The sequence below is a fragment of the Delphinus delphis genome, chromosome 18 (genome assembly GCF_949987515.2).
Source record: "Delphinus delphis chromosome 18, mDelDel1.2, whole genome shotgun sequence".
Taxonomy (NCBI): domain Eukaryota; kingdom Metazoa; phylum Chordata; class Mammalia; order Artiodactyla; family Delphinidae; genus Delphinus; species Delphinus delphis.
The window spans coordinates 3,810,095-3,831,783 of NC_082700.1; the positions used below are offsets into that span (position 1 = coordinate 3,810,095).

Below are 21,689 nucleotides of genomic sequence, written 5' to 3' on the forward strand. Positions count from 1 at the left end.
CTTTATGGAGGGTTTTATTTTTCCATATGTACCTACTCCTCCCATTTTGGGGTCTCATTCAGCTTTTCGAGCAGCACGTAGATGAGACATCTGCCTTCCCCGATCTGCAGGAACTCGCCGAGATGCGATTGACGTAGGACTGAGCCCCTCTTCTTAGCGCTAAAGCAAACTATTGCATGCCTTCCTCTTGAAAGAGTATTTTTAAAAAGATACTATATTTTCAGGAAGCCTTTCTTTTCTACAGATAGTTCAATATAATCTCAAAAGTCATCTGGAACGAATACGAAATTTACAATAGCACCAGGATTTCTAGTATCCGTGGATGTTCTCACTCCAACCTGGTTATCTCTCCTGGGAAAGTAAACAGAGTTTGAGTTTGTGGACTTCCCTACGACTCAGAACAGGAGCTAAGGTTTTAGTTCAAGGCAACCAAGGAGGGATCCAGCACCAGGCCAGGCCAATTGAATATACTGTGAATTTAAGCAGGGCTGCACCCACAGACGGTGCGTACACGCCAGAGTACGCCCAGGCTACAGCCCAGAGAAACAACCCATTTCCCTCCCTCCGGCCCCTTGTTCACACTTTTGGGGACCTTTGGGAAAGAGGACAGAAAGAGCAAAGCCAGGCTAAGGGGAGGGGAGGCTGAGGAGATATGATTGGAGTGGTGACCCCCTGCCACAAGGAGGATTCAAGTATTTTATTGGAATATTGCTGAATATTTCAGACTGTGAGCGCTAAGCTGTTAACGTCACTCTCAGCTTAGTAGCCGCTGCCTGTTGGTGTTTTGTTCGGATGGGTGACTGCGTCGCACTCCAGCAAGAGGGGCCGTGTACTTGTCGGAGGCCACAAAAAGGGGAAGGAAGTGGGTATAGAAGTGGCGGGCAGAGTGTGTGTCTGCGTCTGTGAGTCTCACTGTCTTTAACCTGCAGGCTGACAGCGGAGACAGGTAGCGCGTGTATGTGCATCCCTTCTGTTTCCAAGGATACTGGTGCACGAGTGTCCCTGTCCCTTGTTCCTGTTGTCATCATAAAACCTGTGATTCAGCAGAAGCATCTGATTCCCACTGCTCTTTTCTTCCAGTGCTGACGGGCCACCTTCTTTTAATAATTAAGATCCTGAAAAAGAAGTTGCATAAATAGATTTTCACAAGGATAGCCGTTCGAAGTCCAGCTGTGCGTTTGGGGAAAAGAAAAATTCCGTAGATTTAAGAGGAGGTTTTAGTCATTCTCACCTGGCCTGAAAGCTCTGCCTTTAGAGGGAATGATGTTCTTGGGTTACCTGCAGAATCCGGTTTCCTCCACTCCCTGTCAGTCTCCTCCTCCAGAGGACGTTCTGTGATTCTCCTTCCCAAGTGATGGGCTCTCCTGGACCCTTTTTCTTTCCTTTTTCAGTTTTCCTACTTGGAGAAGCTCCTGCTCGTTCACGGCGCCTGGAGTTACAACCGGGTGACCAAGTGTATCCTGTACTGTTTCTACAAGAACGTGGTCCTCTACATCATCGAGGTGAGTAAGGCTGCTTCTTCCTTGAAGAGGACAGCCTTTAGGTAATTAGGTCATTTCAAGGAAGGATTTTGTTCAGGGATAAGTAAAAAGATACTCCCCTGATGTATCGAGACCTGTGACACACACAGCCTCTTTGAAACCGGGGACACCTTCCAGGTCCAGGTTCTCTGGATCAAAAGCCAGGAGTCCCGGGATGCCTTCTCCACACTGCACGCCCTCCTCCCTCTGCCCAGCGGACAGACGGACAGGGGAAGGCCCTCTTCTGCGTGTCCCTCCTGCTGTCACTCACACCCTCCTCCCCGAGGTGGCCAGAGCCTGGGCAGCAGCCGGTGGCTCCTTGCTTGGTGGGCACGGAGACATTCCTAGGCAACCCATCTGTTTTTATCTTGACTCGAACGAAAGGGTTTCTGGCTGGATGTCTCATGGAATCTGCAGGTTTCCTGAGCTTTCGTTCATTGCTTCGGGGATATTCAGATGCTGCCACTGCAGCAGGGAGGATGTGGGATTGAGTGGGAGGAAGCCAGGAATGTAATTAAAACTCTCTCAATGAACTCACTGGGTTGTCAGCCTGTTTTTCAAGATGCTGATTCCGTTGTAAGTGAAATAAACGTGCTGTCTGGGACTAGCAGGGCGGATGGGGCCGAGGGACAAGTGGAAAAGGCATTTCATGTTTGGTCCCAGGGGCACCACCAGCCACCTCGTTCCTCCTTTTGAAGAATAGCTTTGCTATAAAGGCGTGGCCGTCATGACTAAGAGATTTCCAGACGTGTTTCCTAAAGAGGAAGCAGGCAGTCACTCTATGGGACAATAGAAGAGCAATGGTCATTGTGTGTGGTGCTAATATCTCCTTCCATTGTGGGGTATTTTGTGTCTGATTTCTCAACTCTTGGCAGAAATAATAACCGAGGCATATATCCACTTTTTCTGATGTGGTCCCTTAAAATCCTCAACTCAGATCATTGAACAAGTGGTTTGCTCATGGAACTGTGATTAACCATTTCTCTACCAAATTGTCTGTTCCTTCCAGTTGAATATGCAGGTCAGACTTAGAGGTTCACGTCACTCACTCTCTAACTAAACTCCTACCGAGTAATTTTCCCAAGTTGCGCAGGTTGTGCACTGCACAAGCCTGCCCAGCCAAAGTGGTCAGTAGGGCTGAAACATAGGAACACCTAGAAAAAGAGATGCATTTTTCTGATCTGCACAGAGGGCAGCCCGCTTGCCTTGTCTGCTCATCTCGTGCTGCCGTGTTCACCTCAACCCACTCCGAGTAAGAACTTTGCGATGTTACACGTAATGGACTTTGTAGTGTCTGTCTTCTTCCTGTCCACATTTTGACAATTCGCTTTAGGCGCTTAAAGATGTTTGCCACCACCCCCCATGGCATTTTTTGCGTGGGTGATAGGAGTCACTCCTGAATGTCACTGGGGGTCGTAGATAATTAGTGCTGTGGACTGAAGTGACGAGCATTGGAGTCCCCGTCCCACATAACAGCCCAACTTTCACGGGCATTTTCATCTCCTGGAGGTGCTGGCTTCAGAAGATTTCTCAGTAATCTGGTTTTCCTCACAATCAGCACATTACAGATAGTCTAGACTTCTTATCAAGACATTCTCCATGAAGCCCCAACCCTTGAATTTTCCAGAGCTTCCTTGGGGGCCCTTCTTAGTCATTTACACCTACTATCTTGCCTTTTTCCTTTTTTAAAAAAAAAACATCAAGGGGGCTGAGGCTGTGATGAGTACAATTTCAGTCTGTCTGAAAAATGCTGTTTGGAACACTTTCAATTCTGAAAGTGCTGGGTGAGTTCCTTACATTAATATTTCAATTGTGGCCAAGCAACAGGGATTAAATGGCCTTTTCTAAACAGCCTTTTAAATATTCTTTACAGGATGAAAAATGAATGAATGAATGAATGAATGAATAAATGTCTCCACTGATCCATGCCCAATTTTCTCCTTAGTATTTCTGGGCAATCTTAATTTTATTTATTATTTATTTGTTAGTTTATATTTTTGGGGGGGGTGTTTCAATTTTGTTTTATTTTTTTAACATCTTTTTTGGAGTATAATTGCTTTACAATGGTGTGTTAGTTTCTGCTTTATAACAAAGTGAATCAGCTATACATACACATATATCCCCATATCTCCTCCCTCTTGCGTCTCCCTCCCACCCTCCCTATCTGACCCCTCTAGGGGGTCACAAAGCACAGAGCTGATCTCCCTGTGCTATGCGACTGCTTCCCACTAGCTATCTATTTTAGGTTTGGTAGTGTATATATGTCCATGCCACTCTCTCACTTCGTCCCAGCTTACCCTTCCCCCTTCCCGTGTCCTCAAGTCCGTTCTCTACATCAGTGTCTTTATTCCTGTCCTGCCCCTAGGTTCTTCATAACCTTTTTTTTTTTTTTAGATTCCATATATATGCGTTAGCATATGGTATTTGTTTTTCTCTTTCAAACTTACTTCACGATGTATGAAAGACTCTAGGTCCATCCACCTCACTACAAATAACACCATTTCGTTTTTTTTATGGCTGAGTAATATTCCATTGTATATATGTGCCACATCTTCTTTATCCAGTCATCTGTCAGTGGACACTTAGGTTGCTTCCATGTCCTGGCTATTGTAAATAGAGCTGCAATGAACATTGTGGTACATGACTCATTTTGAATTATGGTTTTTTCAGGGTATATGCCCAGTAGTGGGATTGCTGGGTCGTATGGTAGTTTTATTTTTAGTTTTTTAAGGAACCTCCATACTGTTCTCCATAGTGGCTATATCAATATACATTCCCACCAACAGTGCAAGAGGGTTCCCTTTTCTCCACACCCTCTCCAGCATTGATTGATTGTAGATTTTTTGATGATGGCCATTCTGACTGGTGTGAGATGACATCTCATTGTAGTTTTGATTTGTGTTTCTCTAATGATTAATGATGTTGACCATTCTTTCATGTGTTTGCTGGCAATCTGTATATCTTCTTTGGAGAAATGTCTATTTAAATCTTCTGCCCATTTTTGGATTGGGTTGTTTGGTTTTTGATATTGAGCTGCATGAGCTGCTTGTAAATTTTGGAGATTAATCCTTTGTCAGTTGCTTCATTTGCAAATATTTTCTCCCATTCTGAGGGTTGTCTTTTCGTCTTGTTTATGGTTTCCTTTGCTGTGCAAAAGCTTTTAAGTTTCATTAGATCCCATTTATTTATTTTTGTTTTTATTTCCATTTCTCTAGGAGGTGGGTCAGAAAGGATCTTGCTGTGATTTATGTCATAGAGTGTTCTGCCTATGTTTTCCTCTAAGAGTTTTACAGTGTCTGGCCTTACATTTAGGTCTTCAATCCATTTTGAGGGTTTTTTTGTATATGGTTAGGGAGTATTCTGATTTCATTCTTTTACATGTAGCTGTCCAGTTTTCCCCACACCACTTATTGAGGAGGCTGTCTTTTCTCCATTGTATATTCTTGCCTCCTTTATCAAAAATAAGGTGACCATATGTGTGTGGGTTTCTCTCTGGGCTTTCTATCCTGTTCCATTGATCTATATTTCTGTTTTTGTGCCAGTACCATAGTCTCTTGATTACTGTAGCTTTGTGGTGTAGGAACCTGATTCCTTCAGCTCCGTTTTTCTTCTCAAGATTGCTTTGGCTATTCGGCGTCTTTTGTGTTTCCATACAAATTGTGAAATTTTTTGTTCTAGTTCTGTGAAAAATGCCAGTGGTAGTTTGATAGGGATTGCATTGAATCTGTAGATTGCTTTGGGTAGTAGAGTCATTTTCACAATGTTGATTCTTCCAATCCAAATACATGGTATATCTCTCCATCTGTTTGTATCATCTTTAATTTCTTTCATCAGTGTCTTATAGTTTTCTGCATACAGGTCTTTTGTCTCCTTAGGTAGGTTTGTTCCTAGGTATTTTATTCTTTTTTTGCAGTGATAAATGGGAGTGTTTCCTTAATTTCTCTTTCAGATTTTTCATCGTTAATGTATAGGAATGCAAGAGATTTCTGTGCATTAATTTTGTGTCCTACTACTTCACCAAATTCATTGATTAGCTCTAGTAGTTTTCTGGTAGAGTCTTTAGGATTCTCTATGTATAGTATCATGTCCTCTGCAAACAGTGACAGCTTTACTTCTTCTTTTCCGATTTGGATTCCTTTCATTTCTTTTTCTTCTCTGATTGCTGTGGCTAAAACTTCCAAAACTATGTTGAATAATAGTGGTGAGAGTGGGCAACCTTGTCTTGTTCCTGATCTTAGTGGGCAACCTTGTCTTTTTCCTGATCTTAGTGGACATTGTTTCGGTTTTTCAACATTGAGAATGATGTTGGCTGTGGGTTTGTCATATATGGCTTTTATTATGTTGAGGTAAGTTCCCTCTATGCCTACTTTCTGGAGGGTTTTTATCATAAATGGTGTTGAATTTTGTTGAAAGCTTTTTCTGCATCTATTGAGATGTCATACGGTTTTTATCCTTCAATTTGTTAATATGGTGTATCACATTGATTGATTTGCTTATATTGAAGAATTCTTGCATCCCTGGGATAAACCCCACTTGATCATGGTGTGTGATCCTTTTAATGTGCTGCTGGATTCTGTTTGCTAGTATTTTGTTGAGGATTTTTGCATCTGTGTTCATCAGTGATATTGGCCTGTAGTTTTCTTTTTTTGTGACATTTTTTCTGGGTTTGGTATCAGGGTGATGGTGGCCTCGTAGAGTGAGTTTGGGAGTGTTCCTCCCTCTGCTCTATTTTGCAAGAGTTTGAGAAGGATAGGTGTTAGCTCTTCTCTAATTGTTTGATAGAATTCGCCTGTGAAGCCACCTGGTCCTCGGCTTTTGTTTGCTGGACGATTTTTAATCACAGTTTCAATTTCAGTGCTTGTGATTGGTCTGTTTATATTTTCTCTTTCTCCTGGTTCAGTCTTGGTAAGTTGTGCTTTTCTAAGAATTTGTCCATTTCTTCCAGGTTGTCCATTTTATTGGCATAGAGTTGCTTGTAGTAATCTCTCATGATCCTTTGTATTTCTTCAGTGTCAGTTGTTATGTCTCCTTTTTCATTTCTACATCTATTGATTTGAGTCTTCTCCCTTCTTTCTTGATGAGTCTGGCTAATGGTTTATCAATTTTGTTTATCTTCTCAAAGAATCAACTTTTAGTTTTATTGATGTTTGCTATTGTTTCCTTCATTTCTTTTTCATTGATTTCTGATCTGATCTTTATGATTTCTTACCTTATGCTAACTTCGGGGGGTTTTTTGTTCTTCTTTCTCTAATTGCTTTAGGTGTAAGGTTAGGTTGTTTATTTGAGATGTTTCTTGTTCCTTGAGGTAGGATTGTATTGCTATAAACTTCCCTCTTAGAACTGCTTTTGCTGCATCCCATAGGTTTTGGGTCATCGTGTTTTCATTGTCATTTGTTTCTAGGTACTTTTTGATTTCATCTTTGATTTCTTCAGTGATCTCTTGGTTATTAAGTAGTGTATTTTTTAGCCTCCATGTGTTTGTATTTTTTACAGATATTTTTCTGTAATTGATGTCTACTCTCATAGCATTGTGGTTGGAAAAGATACTTGATATGATTTCAATTTTCTTAGATTTACCAAGGCTTGAGTTGTGAACCAAGATATGATCTATCCTGGAGAATGTTCCAGAAGCACTTGAGAAGAAGGTGTATTCTGTTGTTTTTGGATGGAGTGTCTTATAAATATCAATTAAGTCCATCTTGTTTAATGTATCATTTAAAGCTTGTGTTTCCTTATTTATTTTCTGTTTGAATGATCTGTCCATTGGTGTAAGTGGGGTGTTGAAGTCCCGTACTATGATTGTGTTACTGTCAATCTCCCCTTTTATGGCTGTTAGCATTTGCCTTCTGTATTGAGGTGCTCCTATGTTGGGTGCATAAATATTTACAATTGTTATGTCTTCTTCTTGGATTGATCCCTTCATCATTATGTAGTGTCCTTCTTTGTCTCTTGTAATAGTCTTTATTTTAAAGTCTATTTTGTCTGATATGAGAATTGCTACTCCAGCTTTCTTTTGATTTCCATTTGCATGGAATATCTTTTTCCATCCCCTCACTTTCAATCTGTATGTGTCCCTAGGTCTGAAGCGGGTCTCTTGTACACCGCATATATATGGGCCTTGTTTTTGTATCCATTCAGCTAGTCTGTGTCTTTTCGTTAGAGCATTTAATACATTTACATTCAAGGTTATTATCGATATGTATGTTCCTCTTACCATTTTCTTAATTTTTTGAGGTTTGTTATTGTAGGTCTTTTCCTTCTCTTGTGTTTCCTGCCTAGAAAAGTTCCATTAGCATTTATTGTAAAGCTGGTTTGGTGGTGCTGAATTCTGTTACCTTTGCTTGTCTGTAAAGATTTAATTTCTCTGTGGAATCTGAATGAGATCCTTCCTGGGTAGAGTAATCTTGGTTGCAGTTTTTTCCCTTTCATCATGTCCTGCCACTCCCTTCTGGCTTGCAGAGTTTCTGCTGAAAGATCATCTGTTAACCTTATGGGGATTCCCTTGTATGTTATTTGTTGTTTTTCTCTTGCTGCTTTTAATATTTTTTCTTTGTATTTAATTTTTGATAGTTTGATTAATGTGTTTTGGCGTGTTTCTCCTTGGATTTATCCTGTATGGGACTCTCTGCGCTTCTTGGACTTGATTAACTATTTCCTTTCTCGTATTTGGGAAGTTTTCAACTATAGTCTCTTAAAATATTTTCACAGTCCCTTTCTTTTTCTCTTCTTCTTCTGGGACCCGTATAATTCCAATGTTGGTGCGTTTAATGTTGTCCCAGAGGTCTCTGAGACTGTCCTCAGTTCTTTTCATTCTTTTTTCTTCATTCTGCTCTGCAGTAGTTATTTCCACTATTTTATCTTCCAGGTCACTTATCTGTTCTTCTGCCTCAGTTATTCTCCTATTGATTCTTTCTAGAGAATTTTTAATTTCATTTGTTCTGTTGTTCATCATAGTTTGTTTGCTCTTTAGTTCTTCTAGGTTTTTGTTAAATGTTTCTTGCATTTTCTCCATTCTGTTTCCAAGATTTTGGATCATCTTTACTATCATTACTCTGAATTCTTTTTCAGGTAGACTGTGTATTTCCTCTTCATTTGTTTGGTCTGGTGGGTTTTTACCTTGCTCCTTCATCTGTGTGTTTCTCTGTCTTCTCATTTTGTTTAACTTACTGTGTTTGGGGTCTCCTTTTTGCAGGCTGCAGGTTCGTAGTTCCCGTTGTTTTTGGTGTCTGCCCCCAGTGGTTAAGGTTGGTTTAGTGGGTTGTGTAGGCTTCCTGGTGGAGGGGACTGGTGCCTGTGTTCTGGTGGATGAGGCTGGATCTTGTCTTTCTGGTGGGCAGGACTGCGTCCGGTGGTGTGTTTTGAGGTGTCTGTGAACTTAATATGATATTAGGCAGCCTCTCTGCTAATGGGTGGTGTTGTGTTCCTGTCTTGCTAGTAGTTTGGCATAAGGTGTCCAGCACTGTAGCTTGCTGGTCGTTGAGTGGAGTTGCGTCTTAGTGTTGAGATGGAGATCTCTGGGAGAGCTTTCACCATTTGATATTGCATGGAGCTGGGAGGTCTCTGGTGGACCAGTATCCTGAACTGCGCTCTCCCACCTCAGAGGCTCAGGCCTGACACCGGCTGGAGAACCAAGACCCTGTCAGCCACACGGCCAATGTCACGTGGATTGTGGAGGGTCTGGCCCTGTGATCCAGTTGTTTATAGTCCACTCCAGCTGCTTATCCAGCAGAGCCTTCTCCCTGCTTGGCACTTTTGTGGTCGCGCTGCCTTTCTGACGCGCAGCTGGTATCCCGTGCAGATTCCCCAGGTCTGTGATATTAACCTAAGCTTTACTGCCAAGTCACCAGAAATCTCCGAAAATAACTAGCTTTTTACGACAGCCATTACCTCCAAGCTTCTTCTCTTCTCTCTTCGGTGGAGCCTTCCTGATCTTAATTTTAAAACCAAGAAACAGAATCCTTAGCTGAGCGCAGACAGTTCGAGCGTTCTCTCAGACGGCCTCTGCCATTGCCGAGCAACCTCTGTGGCATCAGCGTGTGCGCTTCAGGTGGAATTCCACCATGGGAAAGTACTGCTTGTATGCTGTTTCAGTGTGTTCTGAGCTGAAAGGTCAAAGATTTTTGTAAGTTGACTTTCTCATTTGCAATGAATAGTGTTGCGTTCTAAGGGTTATCTTGTAGTTAATTACTTATGTGAGAATAAATTAAGTATATTATGTATTTTTCTGAACTGGTTTTCTTATACATCAAGGAGAAACCCTTTGTGATAGCCAGGACGTTCTCATCTCAGAAGCCCTTTGACATTCTTAACTAGCAGTCATTTAAGAATACAAACTTAAAATAATATGCTAGCTAAAAAAGGTATCACGTGTGCATACACACACGTATATAGTCTTAGCCATTATTATGAGGCTCAGCATATGATTTGAATTAGCAATAAAGATTGTACGGAGAAACTAGAGCCTATGATGTAATACTGTCCGCGCACTTGGTGTACTAACCTCTAGAACCGGATTTCTCTAGAGAGGGAATGCCTGGTGATACTCTCACTGCAATACAAGTCTCAGTCTGAAAGTCCCTCCACCCCTAAGTCCCTTATGTGTATTCTTTTCTGATTTTTCTCTCTGTGTTTATAGAGATGTTTATATATACAGACAAATCAGTGTTTTACACACACGTCATCCTGTTTTGTGATACGTCCTGCAGCCCCTGTTCTACTTACAGTGCATTTCGGAATCATTTCCCATCACTACATAGAGATCTATTGCCTGGTGTTTCACACTGTGGTGTTCTACAACCTGTTCAGCCCTTCCTGTGTTGATAAACATTCAAGTCATCTCCAGCTTCACCCACAAAAAGCCTTGTGGAATTACACCTTTCCCTCTAACCAGGCCATAAATACTCCACCAAAATGATGTTGATCTAATTAGACCATTTTCACTGCAATGCCTTGAACATAATCCGTGCTCAATTCATGTATTATTATCTGTACCACACGTTCCTCCTTGCTGACAGCTCTTAATGCTTGTGTGGTGTGCCATTTGAAATTTATTCATGCCAAAGCAACCATTGGTTCAAGCGATTAAAAACTAGGAACAAAATGGTGGAATCAGTGATTTCCTAGGGGCCCTATTAATGGTAGAACTAAAAGTATATTCCGTCTTTGTTTTCCATCCTCTCTGCTACTACCTTAATTTAGTACTTTTTACCTGGATGATAGCAGAGACCACTAGCTTTGCCCATTCAAACATCTATAATGAAGCCAGGATGAACTTTCTGAAACATACATCTGACCAGCTCCAGTGCCTGGCCCAGTGTCTGGAGCATGGGTGCCCCAGAATGTCGGCAGTGAGTGAGCGAGTGAATTCCACTACTCTCTTCAAACTCCTCAAGGGTTCCTGTGTCTTTTGATAAAATCCCAACTCTCCCTCGAGCCCCTGGTGGTCTAGACCCTGATGGTCCACACTACATCTCTCTTATTTTGTTTTTAATCAGTGTTATTGAAGTATAATGAATATACAGTAAGATACACCATTTTTAGGTGTACCGTTCCGTGAATTAAAGCTGGGTTTTTATCCCTAGAAACTAACTGGCGATATTCTGTCTGCCTTCCCGCAGACGATGACAGACAAGAATGTCACAGAGAGTTCTGTGGGTGGACGGTGGTGATGGTTGCGCAACGGTGTGAACGTGCTTAATGCCACTGAATTCCACACTTGGAAGTGGTTAAGATGCTAAACTCTATGTGTATTTTGCCACCATTTTTAAAAAATGCTAAAACGTTAAAAAAAGAACGTCACAAGCGCTCGGCTGTTTTGTTCACCTTGAGGGAAACAAAAACTGCGCATCAGCTCCTTGAAGGCTTGAAAGACAAACGTTGCCTGGAGTTTTGCTTTGTATTACAGCCAGTTAAATGCTGAGTTTAGTGGCCGTGACCAGATGGACCGTATTTCTCAGCAGGTGAAGCCTTGCTCTGAGGCTGGGCCAGGTGGGGCTTTGCAGGCTGGCCACGCAGGTGGGACTCCCGTCAGCCAGCTGGAGGGGAGTGTGCCTCGTGTGTGTGCGTTCGGGCCAGGAAGAGGAATGAAATTAGCAAAGGCAAGGAGGTAGGGGTACCGGAGTGGCCAGAGGAGGGGCCCGAAAACCAGACGGGAGCTTTGTGGCTTTTGGAGACTGGGATCCCTTTTTCATTCCGGAATAGGCAAGTTCCGTAGTCAAAGCAATTTCAGAAAATGTGTCTTTCAATACATTGGGCACATGGTAAGCGGAGACCTTTAATGTAATTTTGTAGTTTTAACCTGGGGCATGAATCATGGCCATTATGATGGTGAGAAGTTGGTGGTTCCTAATACAGGGAATAACCATGACACATAGATACCGATGTGAAAAAAAATGGGGATTTTATACCATTTAGAGTGTCTACTTATTTTTGGCAACATATATGAGAAATTTTAATGTTTTCCTGGGGTCGTTAAACTGGTATGGGATACGAGCTGGGAGATGGGATGCGTGTTAGCCTAGAGGTCTGGAAATATTATCACTGAAATAGAGATTTAAACCGTCGCAATTTGGGGTCGTGGGATACAGATGAACAAGACGGAGCTCTGGCTCTTGGAGGGGACACAGGTGAGAACTCCCACCACTCAGTACCATGCTGGGCGCTGGCTTCCAGGAAGATGCTTGAGGTGAGATCGATCAGAAGGGTAGCTCTTCCCTCACAGCCGGGGAAGGTAGGGGCCTCGGGTTTCCAGGCTGAAATGAGTTAAGACCTGAAGGTTGACCAGGGGCTAGAAGGGAGGGTTAGGCCTGTGTACCAAGGAGAGCCCGCACCTGCCTTTACCATCCCACCCGCTGCGTTTATTCTAGCTCTGTGAGGGGTGTCAGGAGTCATCGGCAGGGTAAACAACAGGGAAAACGTGCACTTTGCTGGGGTTTTACGTTTCAGTGGGAAATCGGCTGCAGAACTAGTTAGACGTGGGCTTAGGACCGGGCTCTCAAAGCCTAGTTGGTCGCTGCTGGTCCATAGAGCAGGGAGTTTGTTAGCAAAAGGCAAGGAGGAGGGGTGACGGGGAGGAACCGTCACAAAGCCGGAGAAGGCTTAGGTCTGGAGGGATGCCCCTACCAGATACCCAGCACTTTGAACTTTATAAAAAGAGACTCTTACTGCTTTTCACAGGTGACAATATATGCTTTCTGAATGATGTTTTCGCAGCTGCTTTACCTAAGAGGATCGTTATAAAGATCCAGTATTCTGAAAAGAAGTATTTATGCTGGATGTTATAAAAATTGAGTCTCTAACTCCATAAACTGTTTAAGCCTCCCTGGAATTAAAAAAAAAAGTGCAAGTCCAGAAACAAAATTGATGCAAAGGACTCATGGGGCCCGCGTGAACTTGGAGAGCTCTGCCGGGTGCGTTGTTCCAGGTGCCCGCTCTTCCCCTCCACCTGGCGCCGTGGCAGAAATAAACGACTCAGACCCAGCAAGGGGTCTGGCTCCTCACATCTGCGCTAACGCTCACAGATTCCAATTTGCTCCCCTGGCTAAAGGCTCTCCTGCTTTCAGAGGTGGCGCTGCACAGGCTAGTACCGGGTGCTTGTCTATTCACCAGCTCAGTGGCCCAGGCAGGACTGATGACACAGCGCTCAATAAACAGGGACTCGATTGAGCAGGTCTTCAGTAGAGGCCAGCCTCTAGGAATCTATTGGGCTTTTGGGTTTCATGGGTTTTTTAATTAATTTATTGTTTTGGCTGCGTTGGGTCTTCATTGCGGTGCGCGGGCTTCTCATTGCGGTGGCTTCTCGTGTTGCGGAGCACGGGCTCTAGGCATGCGGGCTTCAATAGTTGTGGCACGTGGGCTTCAGTAGTTGTGGCACACGGGCTCAGTAGTTGTGGCTCGCAGGCTCAGCAGTCGTGGCTCGCGGGCTCTAGAGCACAGGCTCAGTAGTTGTGGTGCACGGGCTTAGTTGCTCCGCGGCATACGGGATCTTCCCGAGCCAGGGCTCGAACCCGTGTCTCCTGAACTGGCAGGCGGATTCTTAACCACTGCGCCACCAGGGAAGTCCCTGCACGTTGTTTTGATAATCTTTTGTGGGTCACTCGTCAATTTGAGAATTGCTTTTTCATAACACTAGCTATTAACTGGAAGCTTTACCTCCTCATTAGCCTCAGCTAATTGGTTTCCTTTTTTCCTTAGAAGGTATTTATTAGTAAGGTATGCCGCTGTCCTGTTTTACAAGGTATAATTCACATGCACAGAATTAATGCTTTTTAGTGTACAGTTCTGTGAGTCCTAACAAATGCATCACCACACTCAGATACAGAGCAGCGCCATGACTCCCCATACCCCCCCAGCCCGCTTTGTATCGGCCGCTACCCTCCCACTCAGTCCCTAGAAATGACTGCTCTGGTTTCCGATGCCGTAGTTTTGCCTTTCTTAGAATGTTGTAGGCATGGAACTGGACGGTGTGTGGTCTTCTTATGCTGGCTTCTCCTCTCAGCGTAATGCATTTGAGAGTTGTTGAGAGTATCAGTAGTTTATTCTTTATTGCCGAGTAGTATTCCTTTATACGAATAGGGTTTCCCATGGTTGGGGAGTTCTGGAAATCCAATCCCAGTGGGTTGAGAACCAGGGACCAGGAAGTCAGTGAACTGCAGGTAATATCATAGTTTAAGGAAGGGCTGGAGTGAAGTTTGACTAGCATGACACTGGCCGTAAAAAAGCAAGATGACGGTAGTGGACAAGTGCGTCAGCCTGGTGAACGCCTTCTGCTTAAGCCCTCCTGGGGAACAGAAAGGCCAGGAACCCACAGACTTGTCTTCCTGGAGCCACGCTTCTAACCGCTGTCTGGGTGGTGTCCATTAGCCGAGGGCAGCATCATCACGGCCACGGCTGGGGGCTCCCCCGGGGGCTTTGCCTCCAGCTCAGGACACGCAGATTTGGGCAAGCCTCGGGACCACTCACAGCCTCAGCGTCCTTCTCTGTAAAATGACAATAAGAAGGTACAGACTTCCAGAAGTTGGTGAGGATGAAGTGAAATCACGTCGGAAAGCCTTTAGCATGGTGTGAACCATGTAGCAAGCTCTCACATCAGCCTTTAGCATCCTTTTAAGGTATTTCATATTTGACAACCTTACAGCTCTGCTGTGGTTATGGGCGTGAGGCTCTTCTCGTCCCTGCCCCCTCCCAGAACAGGAATCTAGTTTTCTTGTCCACCCTCTGCCGGAAGCCTTCCCGGGAGGAGGTGAATCTTCCGTCGCTTGGCCCTTGTTATGTAATCGTCAACTCTGCAGCTGTGTACGATCACTGTAGGGCAGAACCACCACGATTAAATCTGTCAGATGAACTGGAAGGTTGCTTGCGAATAAATTAACTGTTTCCCAGTAATGTGGGCCCTTGTCCATAACTGAGAAATAATTCTTCTAACATCATCTGTGATCTGATCTTCTCCCCTGACCTAGAGCGGCATTTTCAGATATCATTAAGTAGCCTAGACCGCTTGGTGCTCACACGCTCTGCTCGAGTTACATCAGCAGCATTTAAATGAAACATTCAGACTCGTCCCTTAAAACTTCAGCCTCTCACCAGTCCACTCTGCTGGAATTTGCTGGAAGGAATCCACTGGAGAGTGGAGATTTGCCAGTTTCTTTCCAATCCAAGCCTCTCGTGGTGATTGAAGATTGCTCTCCAGGCTCTAATGGATCCAGATGCCTGTCTGCCTGCCTGCTTCAGAGGCCAGACGAGCACTGCCTCTAAGTGCCTACTGATTGCCTGAAAGCACACCCTCCTTTCTCCTTGCGTACGAACCGGGCGGGAGCTGTGATGTCAGCAGAGATCCTGTCAGTGCTTTCAGGTGGGTAAAGTGCTGTCTTGATCTTGGGTGGTTTCCAACTATAACCTTGAAGTGTCCAGCAGTTCTGTCAGTTACACCTGCCTTCAGGGTGCTTTGAAATTCACTTGCTTTGGGACACTCCATCGTGAGAGCAAGCCGCGATGAGATACAGCCTGGCCACCAGTATGTGTTGGTATGAAAATGGAAAATAAGTTTTCCTGGGTTCTTGCGGCTGAGAATACTTTAAATCTATAAACCTTGGGTGTGTTTTGTATATCCTGACTTTTTTGGTGGGGGAGGAGACTTGCCAGAGAAACTTAACCCAAAAGGCAGTGCTGTACAACATTCCTGTGCTGTTTGATAGGTCATGGTAGAGGCCACCGGGGTCCGTTCATAGCATCATTAGCTGACGTAAAGCATGCATTTGACTCAGTAATTGTTTCTGGAAATGTTAAAAGCTCATGGTGAGTATTTGCAGGATCTTGTTACTTTATCCGCGAACGTATCTGAAAAGACGGATGGAAGACTCACCATAGGGAGGTTATACAGCAGCTTTGGGTTTTTCTTCCCACCGGAATCACACCAAGCAGATGGCCCTTGTTTTAACACAGGTCTCCTGGGCCCGTCTTTCTAGCAGTTCCTCCTGGAATAAGCACGGCCGCAGACTCACAAGGGCCGTGTACCTACACATGCCCTTGGGGGGTTGCTTTTCCTTCCTTTTTCTGTTTGTGTGGTCTGATAGAAATCTGTCTGTGATGGAAATGCCCTGGGATTCCTCCCCCAGGAACCCTCACCGGATGCCTCTTCCTGCGTCTCTCCTCCTTGTCGGCTACTTCCTGTAACCGTAGCCAGTGCCACGGTTACCCTGCCTCTAGCCCTAGTCTACATAGATAGGAGTCAGGACTGAGGGTTCTGCTGCTTCTCCTTTTTTTCCTGTTTCTGTAGCATCTGTTACAATGTATAACCCCACAAGGGATATCTGCCCATATCAAAAAATGCTTCTCAGTGGCTTCTACACAGTGAACATAAATGGAAGAAAAGAACCCTACATTCTGTTTAAAACAGCTAAGTCTTTGTTGTTGCCGATTAAGTTGGTAGAAGGAATTCTAAAGAGTAAAATTAAAATGATATTGAAAATCAAGTTTCTCTGTCTACGATGAGTTATGAAAAGATTTTTCTTAAACATTAATTAAAAAGATATAATATTTTAAATGAACCGAAATATACTAAAGCTGTGAAGTCAGTGTGAATAAAAAGGAAGATGTTCCCCACTCTTGGATAGGAAGAAATATGTACACACACACCCTGAGACACACACACGTGTACATACATACATATCACACGTGCATATGCGTACATATGCGTACACGTATATCTACGTATATCGCAAAGTGTCAGACCTCTTCTGCACCCGCTTTTGTGACATAACAGTATATCCCAGGAATCTCCCCACATAATGCTAGAGGGCCTCCTCAGTCTTTTTCAATAGCAGAGTGTTCAGTTAGTTTAAAAAAAAAAAAAAAAGCAGAGTGTTCAGTTAGGTAAGTAGTTGACTTAACCAGTCCCCTATTGATGGACACTTGGGTTTTTTCCAACTTCAACATTTTGCTTCAACAAATTATGCTGCAGTGCTGGATAAGTTCCCAGAAGTGGGACTTCCATGTCAAAGGGCAGATGCATTAATAATTTTGATAAATACTGGCATTTTCCCTTTTTAAAAAAAATTTCTAGCAGTTCTTTCTATTCTGGGGAGATTACCCCGTTGTCAGTGGCGTGAGTTGCGATCGTTTTATTTTTCATTGTCGTAGTAAAAGATTGGAATCATCTTAAACCGTTCACTGCGGGTAGGGATCCCTGGGAAGGAGGCTCTGAAATGGCGTTAGCTTGAGGGGTGTTCATTGAGATCAGCGTCTATCGATGGGAGGGATGGAAGCACGAGAAAACTGACTCAGGTAAACGCGTGAAACCCTGGGTCAGACCACTGGCCGGGGCAAAGCCAGGAGGAGACCACGGACCCCTGCTCTTGGTAGAGCCGCTGCAGTACAGGCTGCTTCTTTCAAGGACGGCATCTTAGAGGAGACCACAGCCCAGGAGAAGTCATTCCTAAAGAAACGAGTTGGGAGTAAGCCAAGTAAAGCAAAGAAGGATGGCTTCCCTAGGAAGAGGGTATGCAAGTGAGTCTGGAGAATTGCAAGGAGCTCTGAATGGTTGAAAGTAAGGAGTGAAAGAAACGTCCTAAAAGGCAGTGGGGGAGAAAACTGGGGTGATGTCAGGTAAGGCTTAGATGCATGTGGTTCAGGGTATTTTAAATACAGTAGCGGTGATGGGATGAGCTCTGCACTTCTGCAAGATTGTTGTGGTAGCTCTTCATCTTGGCGGCTCATAACAGAGCAACAGATCGTATTCTCCAAAGAGGGCTCCACCAACGCGTCTTACGTCCCGTGATCGTCATACAAAGATCTTCTGTCACTTCGGTACTGAGCAGTGGCGGCTGTGTTTCCTTCCCCTGATTTGGGGTGGACCCTTGTAACACCCTGAAGCAGTAGATGTTTCTGAGTCCATGCTCGTACTGCTTACTGCACGACAGGCTAATCAATTGAGAGATGAGTCGCTGAGGAATAGCTGAGGCAAGGAATACCGACTTTATTCCCAAAGCCAGCAGACTGAGAATTCGGTGACCTGGTGTCCCAAAGAACCAGCTTACTTGAGTTGGAGCTCAGGCTGCTTTTATACTAAAAGGGGAGGGGTGTGGCCAGTTGTTGCCAACTTCTTGGCCATCGGAATCCTTTGTTCTTGCAGTTGTCTGTATAGGTCAGGTCATGATGTCCCTGTAAACCTCCCACAAGACAAAGGTTATTCTCTGTTCTGCAACTTTTTATCTCTCTATGAATGATACCTTCAAAGGTCAGAGCCTTGAGAAGGGACTCTCCTGTATATTTCAGGCTACAGGCAACATTCTTAACTTGTAGCCAAAGCAATTGAAGTAAAAGAAACAGATCCGGTATGGAGTCAGATTTGTTCTTCCCTATTACGTGGACACTAGGTGACTTCCAAGGATAGGACATAAAAGGGACACCATCCTTGGAACCCAATTGTCCTATTGTAGGAAGCCCGGGGCACACAGAGAAGAAACACAGAGCTTTCTGGTCAACAGTTCTCTGAGGCCTCTGCTGCCAGCCACACACCAGTGAGTAAGCTTCAGGGGACTCCAGCCCCCAGCTGATGCCGGGGCAGCAGAGACGTGCCCCCTGCTCAGCCCGACCAGGTGCAGATCTGCGAGTGGCCTTCACACCATTCTTGTTTTGAGCCACCGAGTTTTGGGAGTAACTTGTTTACTTACCGCAATCGCTGGAACAAAAGAGCTGTGCTGATTTTGATCTTAATTAATGTCCCATCAGGCCAACAAGTTTCTTTATCTCTTGGTTCCTGTTCCTTTGAGCCAGTCACTTTGAGGAACCCTGTGTTATATACAAATGCTCAGTTCATTGAAAAGAAGCCTAGTTACAAGGACCTTGTTGTCACCATGAGGTTGTAATGATCCAGCAGCAGGCAAGCTGCCCAGTGCCCTGGCTACCCTGGTGTCCTTTCCAACTGGACCTGCCGTGACACTAGAACCATCAGTGCCCCGAGGACAGAAAAGTACCAGGTTTTCCTCTTGCCACGCAAGTCTATGCAAAACTCATAGGACCGTGTCAAAACGCATAGGACCGTGCATGGAGAAGGACCAATTTTACTGTATGTAAATTATATCTAAAAATAAATAAAAATAAGGGGAGAAGGATTCTATTAATTCTTGCTATTTGAATCAGGCCAAGTGTCATGTTTATCAGAAGGTCTTTCATTTATATTGAGCTTCTCCCCTCCCCTCTCCGCGCACACACACACACACGCACACGCACACACACACACACACACACGCATTTTCTCTCTCTCATAATCCCACACACTCCCTTATAATCATTTTTGGTGGGTAGGCCTGTGAAGGCTGATCTGTGCACCCGTGCCTGCATTTTAATGCAACAGATAGAGCTGTGATCAGAATATTGGTTCTATACCTTATAAACCTGGGGAACATTTGACCAAACGAAACTTGGTCTCCTTCACGACAGCCGAATCCTGGGAAAGTAATGCACGCCCTTCATATGTGCATATGCGAAGAGCACCAGGGCGTTTTCTTCCGTGCTGTTTTCTCATCCCTGCGAGGTTACATGGTTCAAAGGTGTTGGGGCCACAGTTTGCTTAGGTACCACTGGGCTGGCAAAGGTTTATATGCCTCATTAATTTTGAGTTGTAAGAAAATAGTTAAGATGCTCATCTTTCTGGACATTTCCTTAACCTTCAGATATGAATATTCTAGTAAATCATAAACCAGAACTCAAACAATGCAAACGCTTTTCCCTCCCCGCTCAGTGACAGCTGAAGGAATTTCCTTAGGATGACAGATTGTCAGCGCATTGACATAGATTGTTTTAGATGTATATTTTTAGGGGGAATGAATGATTTTTCAGTGAGCTTTTCTCCGAAATATAATAATAGGGAGAAGGATTGTTATTCCATGTGTCAAACTTACAGAATTATTTTCCCTTTTTGGGGGTTATGGTCAATCCAATTGGCAATTATTGACAAGTATTTTAGGAAAGAAAAAGGAAATATGGAGTTTGCTGGAAGACATTCTCACATCTACAAAAATAGACCTGTGGATAAATAGTAAAGAAGGCATCTCAATCTTATTGGCTCAAGACAGAGAAAAAATTTTTTAATACTTTAGAATCGTTTCGGGTCCTTTATTGTATCTTATTACTTGGATAATGTGTGGGGAAGGGAACTGATGAAAACTTGGTAGATAGAGAGGACACTTCTCTATATTTATTTGTGAAATTGAACTAAAATCTGGAGTTGGTGGGACAGTATTTCCCTAATGTATCTGTTTTTAAGAACTGTGACCACGTCGTGATCTTGCCACGGTGAGGGGTAAACAAAACAGCTGTGCTGTAAAACCTGTTACAGTCATTCATTTTATCTTGCTTTTTGAGTGTCAGGTCCAGTGCTCTTCAAATGCAGACATTGTACCCAAGGACTGTTTCATTCCCATTTCAGTCAGCTGTGTTGCCTTCTGTTGAGTTCTTCTCGGTTAATTTGCTCCTTTTTGGTTTTAAAATGTGCTTGTGTATTTAAAAGTTTATATTGATACTTAGTGGTGATTGGTTATAATAAGCAGTGGTGAGCTTTAATCCAAATAAATTGAAGGGAACGATTTCATCTTCAACTCTATAGACTATTAATCAAGCACATATGCATATTCGATGGGGAAATTTGAAGTATAGGTCGTCTTACTATAGCTTTTATTCAAGATCTATTTTCTACTATGTCTTTTAAGTGTTGGAGGGCCCAAACTAGTGTTATTTGATGGCTTGAGTGTTTGAGAGTAGAATATCAAAGGACGTATTAGCCGTTTCAGTGCCACTCATAATAGCGCATTTTTGAAGTGCTAAGGTTTGTTTAACATCCCATGCTGAATTCATAAAAAAAAAAAGTAATGGTCTTGATATTTAATTATAATCAAAAGAGAAGCAGTGTAGCGTTCACAGATTGATTCTGTTAAAGCGTGAACGGTCGTCCATGGGAAGGGAGTCTTGGTAAATCCGACGTATTTGGAGATACATGAGTCCTAGATGCTTACATAATTTACGCAGATCAGGTCTATATCCAGTAATAAAAAATCCCTTTTTGCGTTCCACAGTTAATTTTATTTCAAAAATTCTTTCCCACGTTATTTTCCCTGTTGTGTTTTGCTGAGGCTGCGATGCCCTCAGCTCAAGGTTCTTTCTTGAGAATCTCCGATTGATGGACATTACAAATGGCCACAACGTGTTGTATAATAAGCCTCCAGGTTAATATCAAACTATGTTTGTTTCATTTGTACTGCAAGAAATAGTAGTTATTCTCCTGGGAAGACACTTATCATAAAATGATGGGTGAGTCACATATCTCTGAAGCTCCCTCAGGAAAGCATCTGTTATTTGCAGAAATGTCCTCAAATATGTGTTTGGGGGCGAAGCACGGGAACACGGGGGGAGGTATCCACCGTGGTGACTTAGTACACGTGACCGTCAAGCCGTTGTGTACTTTGATGTAACTCTGTCCACCTGGTTTATTGAAGCTAAACGTTTCTCCTTTTATAGATGAATTTTTTAAAAAAATTGTCCAATCCTCAATGGAGAAAGACTCTTTGAAACAATTTTAAATGCTTAGTAAGAAAATGTTATGAACTGCTGTGCACTAGAGCAGTACTTGAAGGGAAGGGGTATCAGAGATTGATTACAAGGAAGAGGCTGGAGGCT

The 21,689-nt window shown here is 43.5% G+C and overlaps 1 protein-coding gene across 1 annotated transcript in view; it reads left to right on the forward strand.

Annotated features, from left to right (window-relative positions):
• LOC132413675 (phospholipid-transporting ATPase IB) overlaps positions 1-21,689 on the forward strand; it is a 518,461-nt gene that overhangs the window by 307,216 nt on the left and 189,556 nt on the right. Inside the window, exon 27 of the mRNA XM_059995779.1 lies at positions 1,392-1,502. Within this exon, the coding sequence (XP_059851762.1) occupies positions 1,392-1,502 (111 nt within the window). The remainder of the gene's footprint in view (positions 1-1,391; positions 1,503-21,689) is intronic.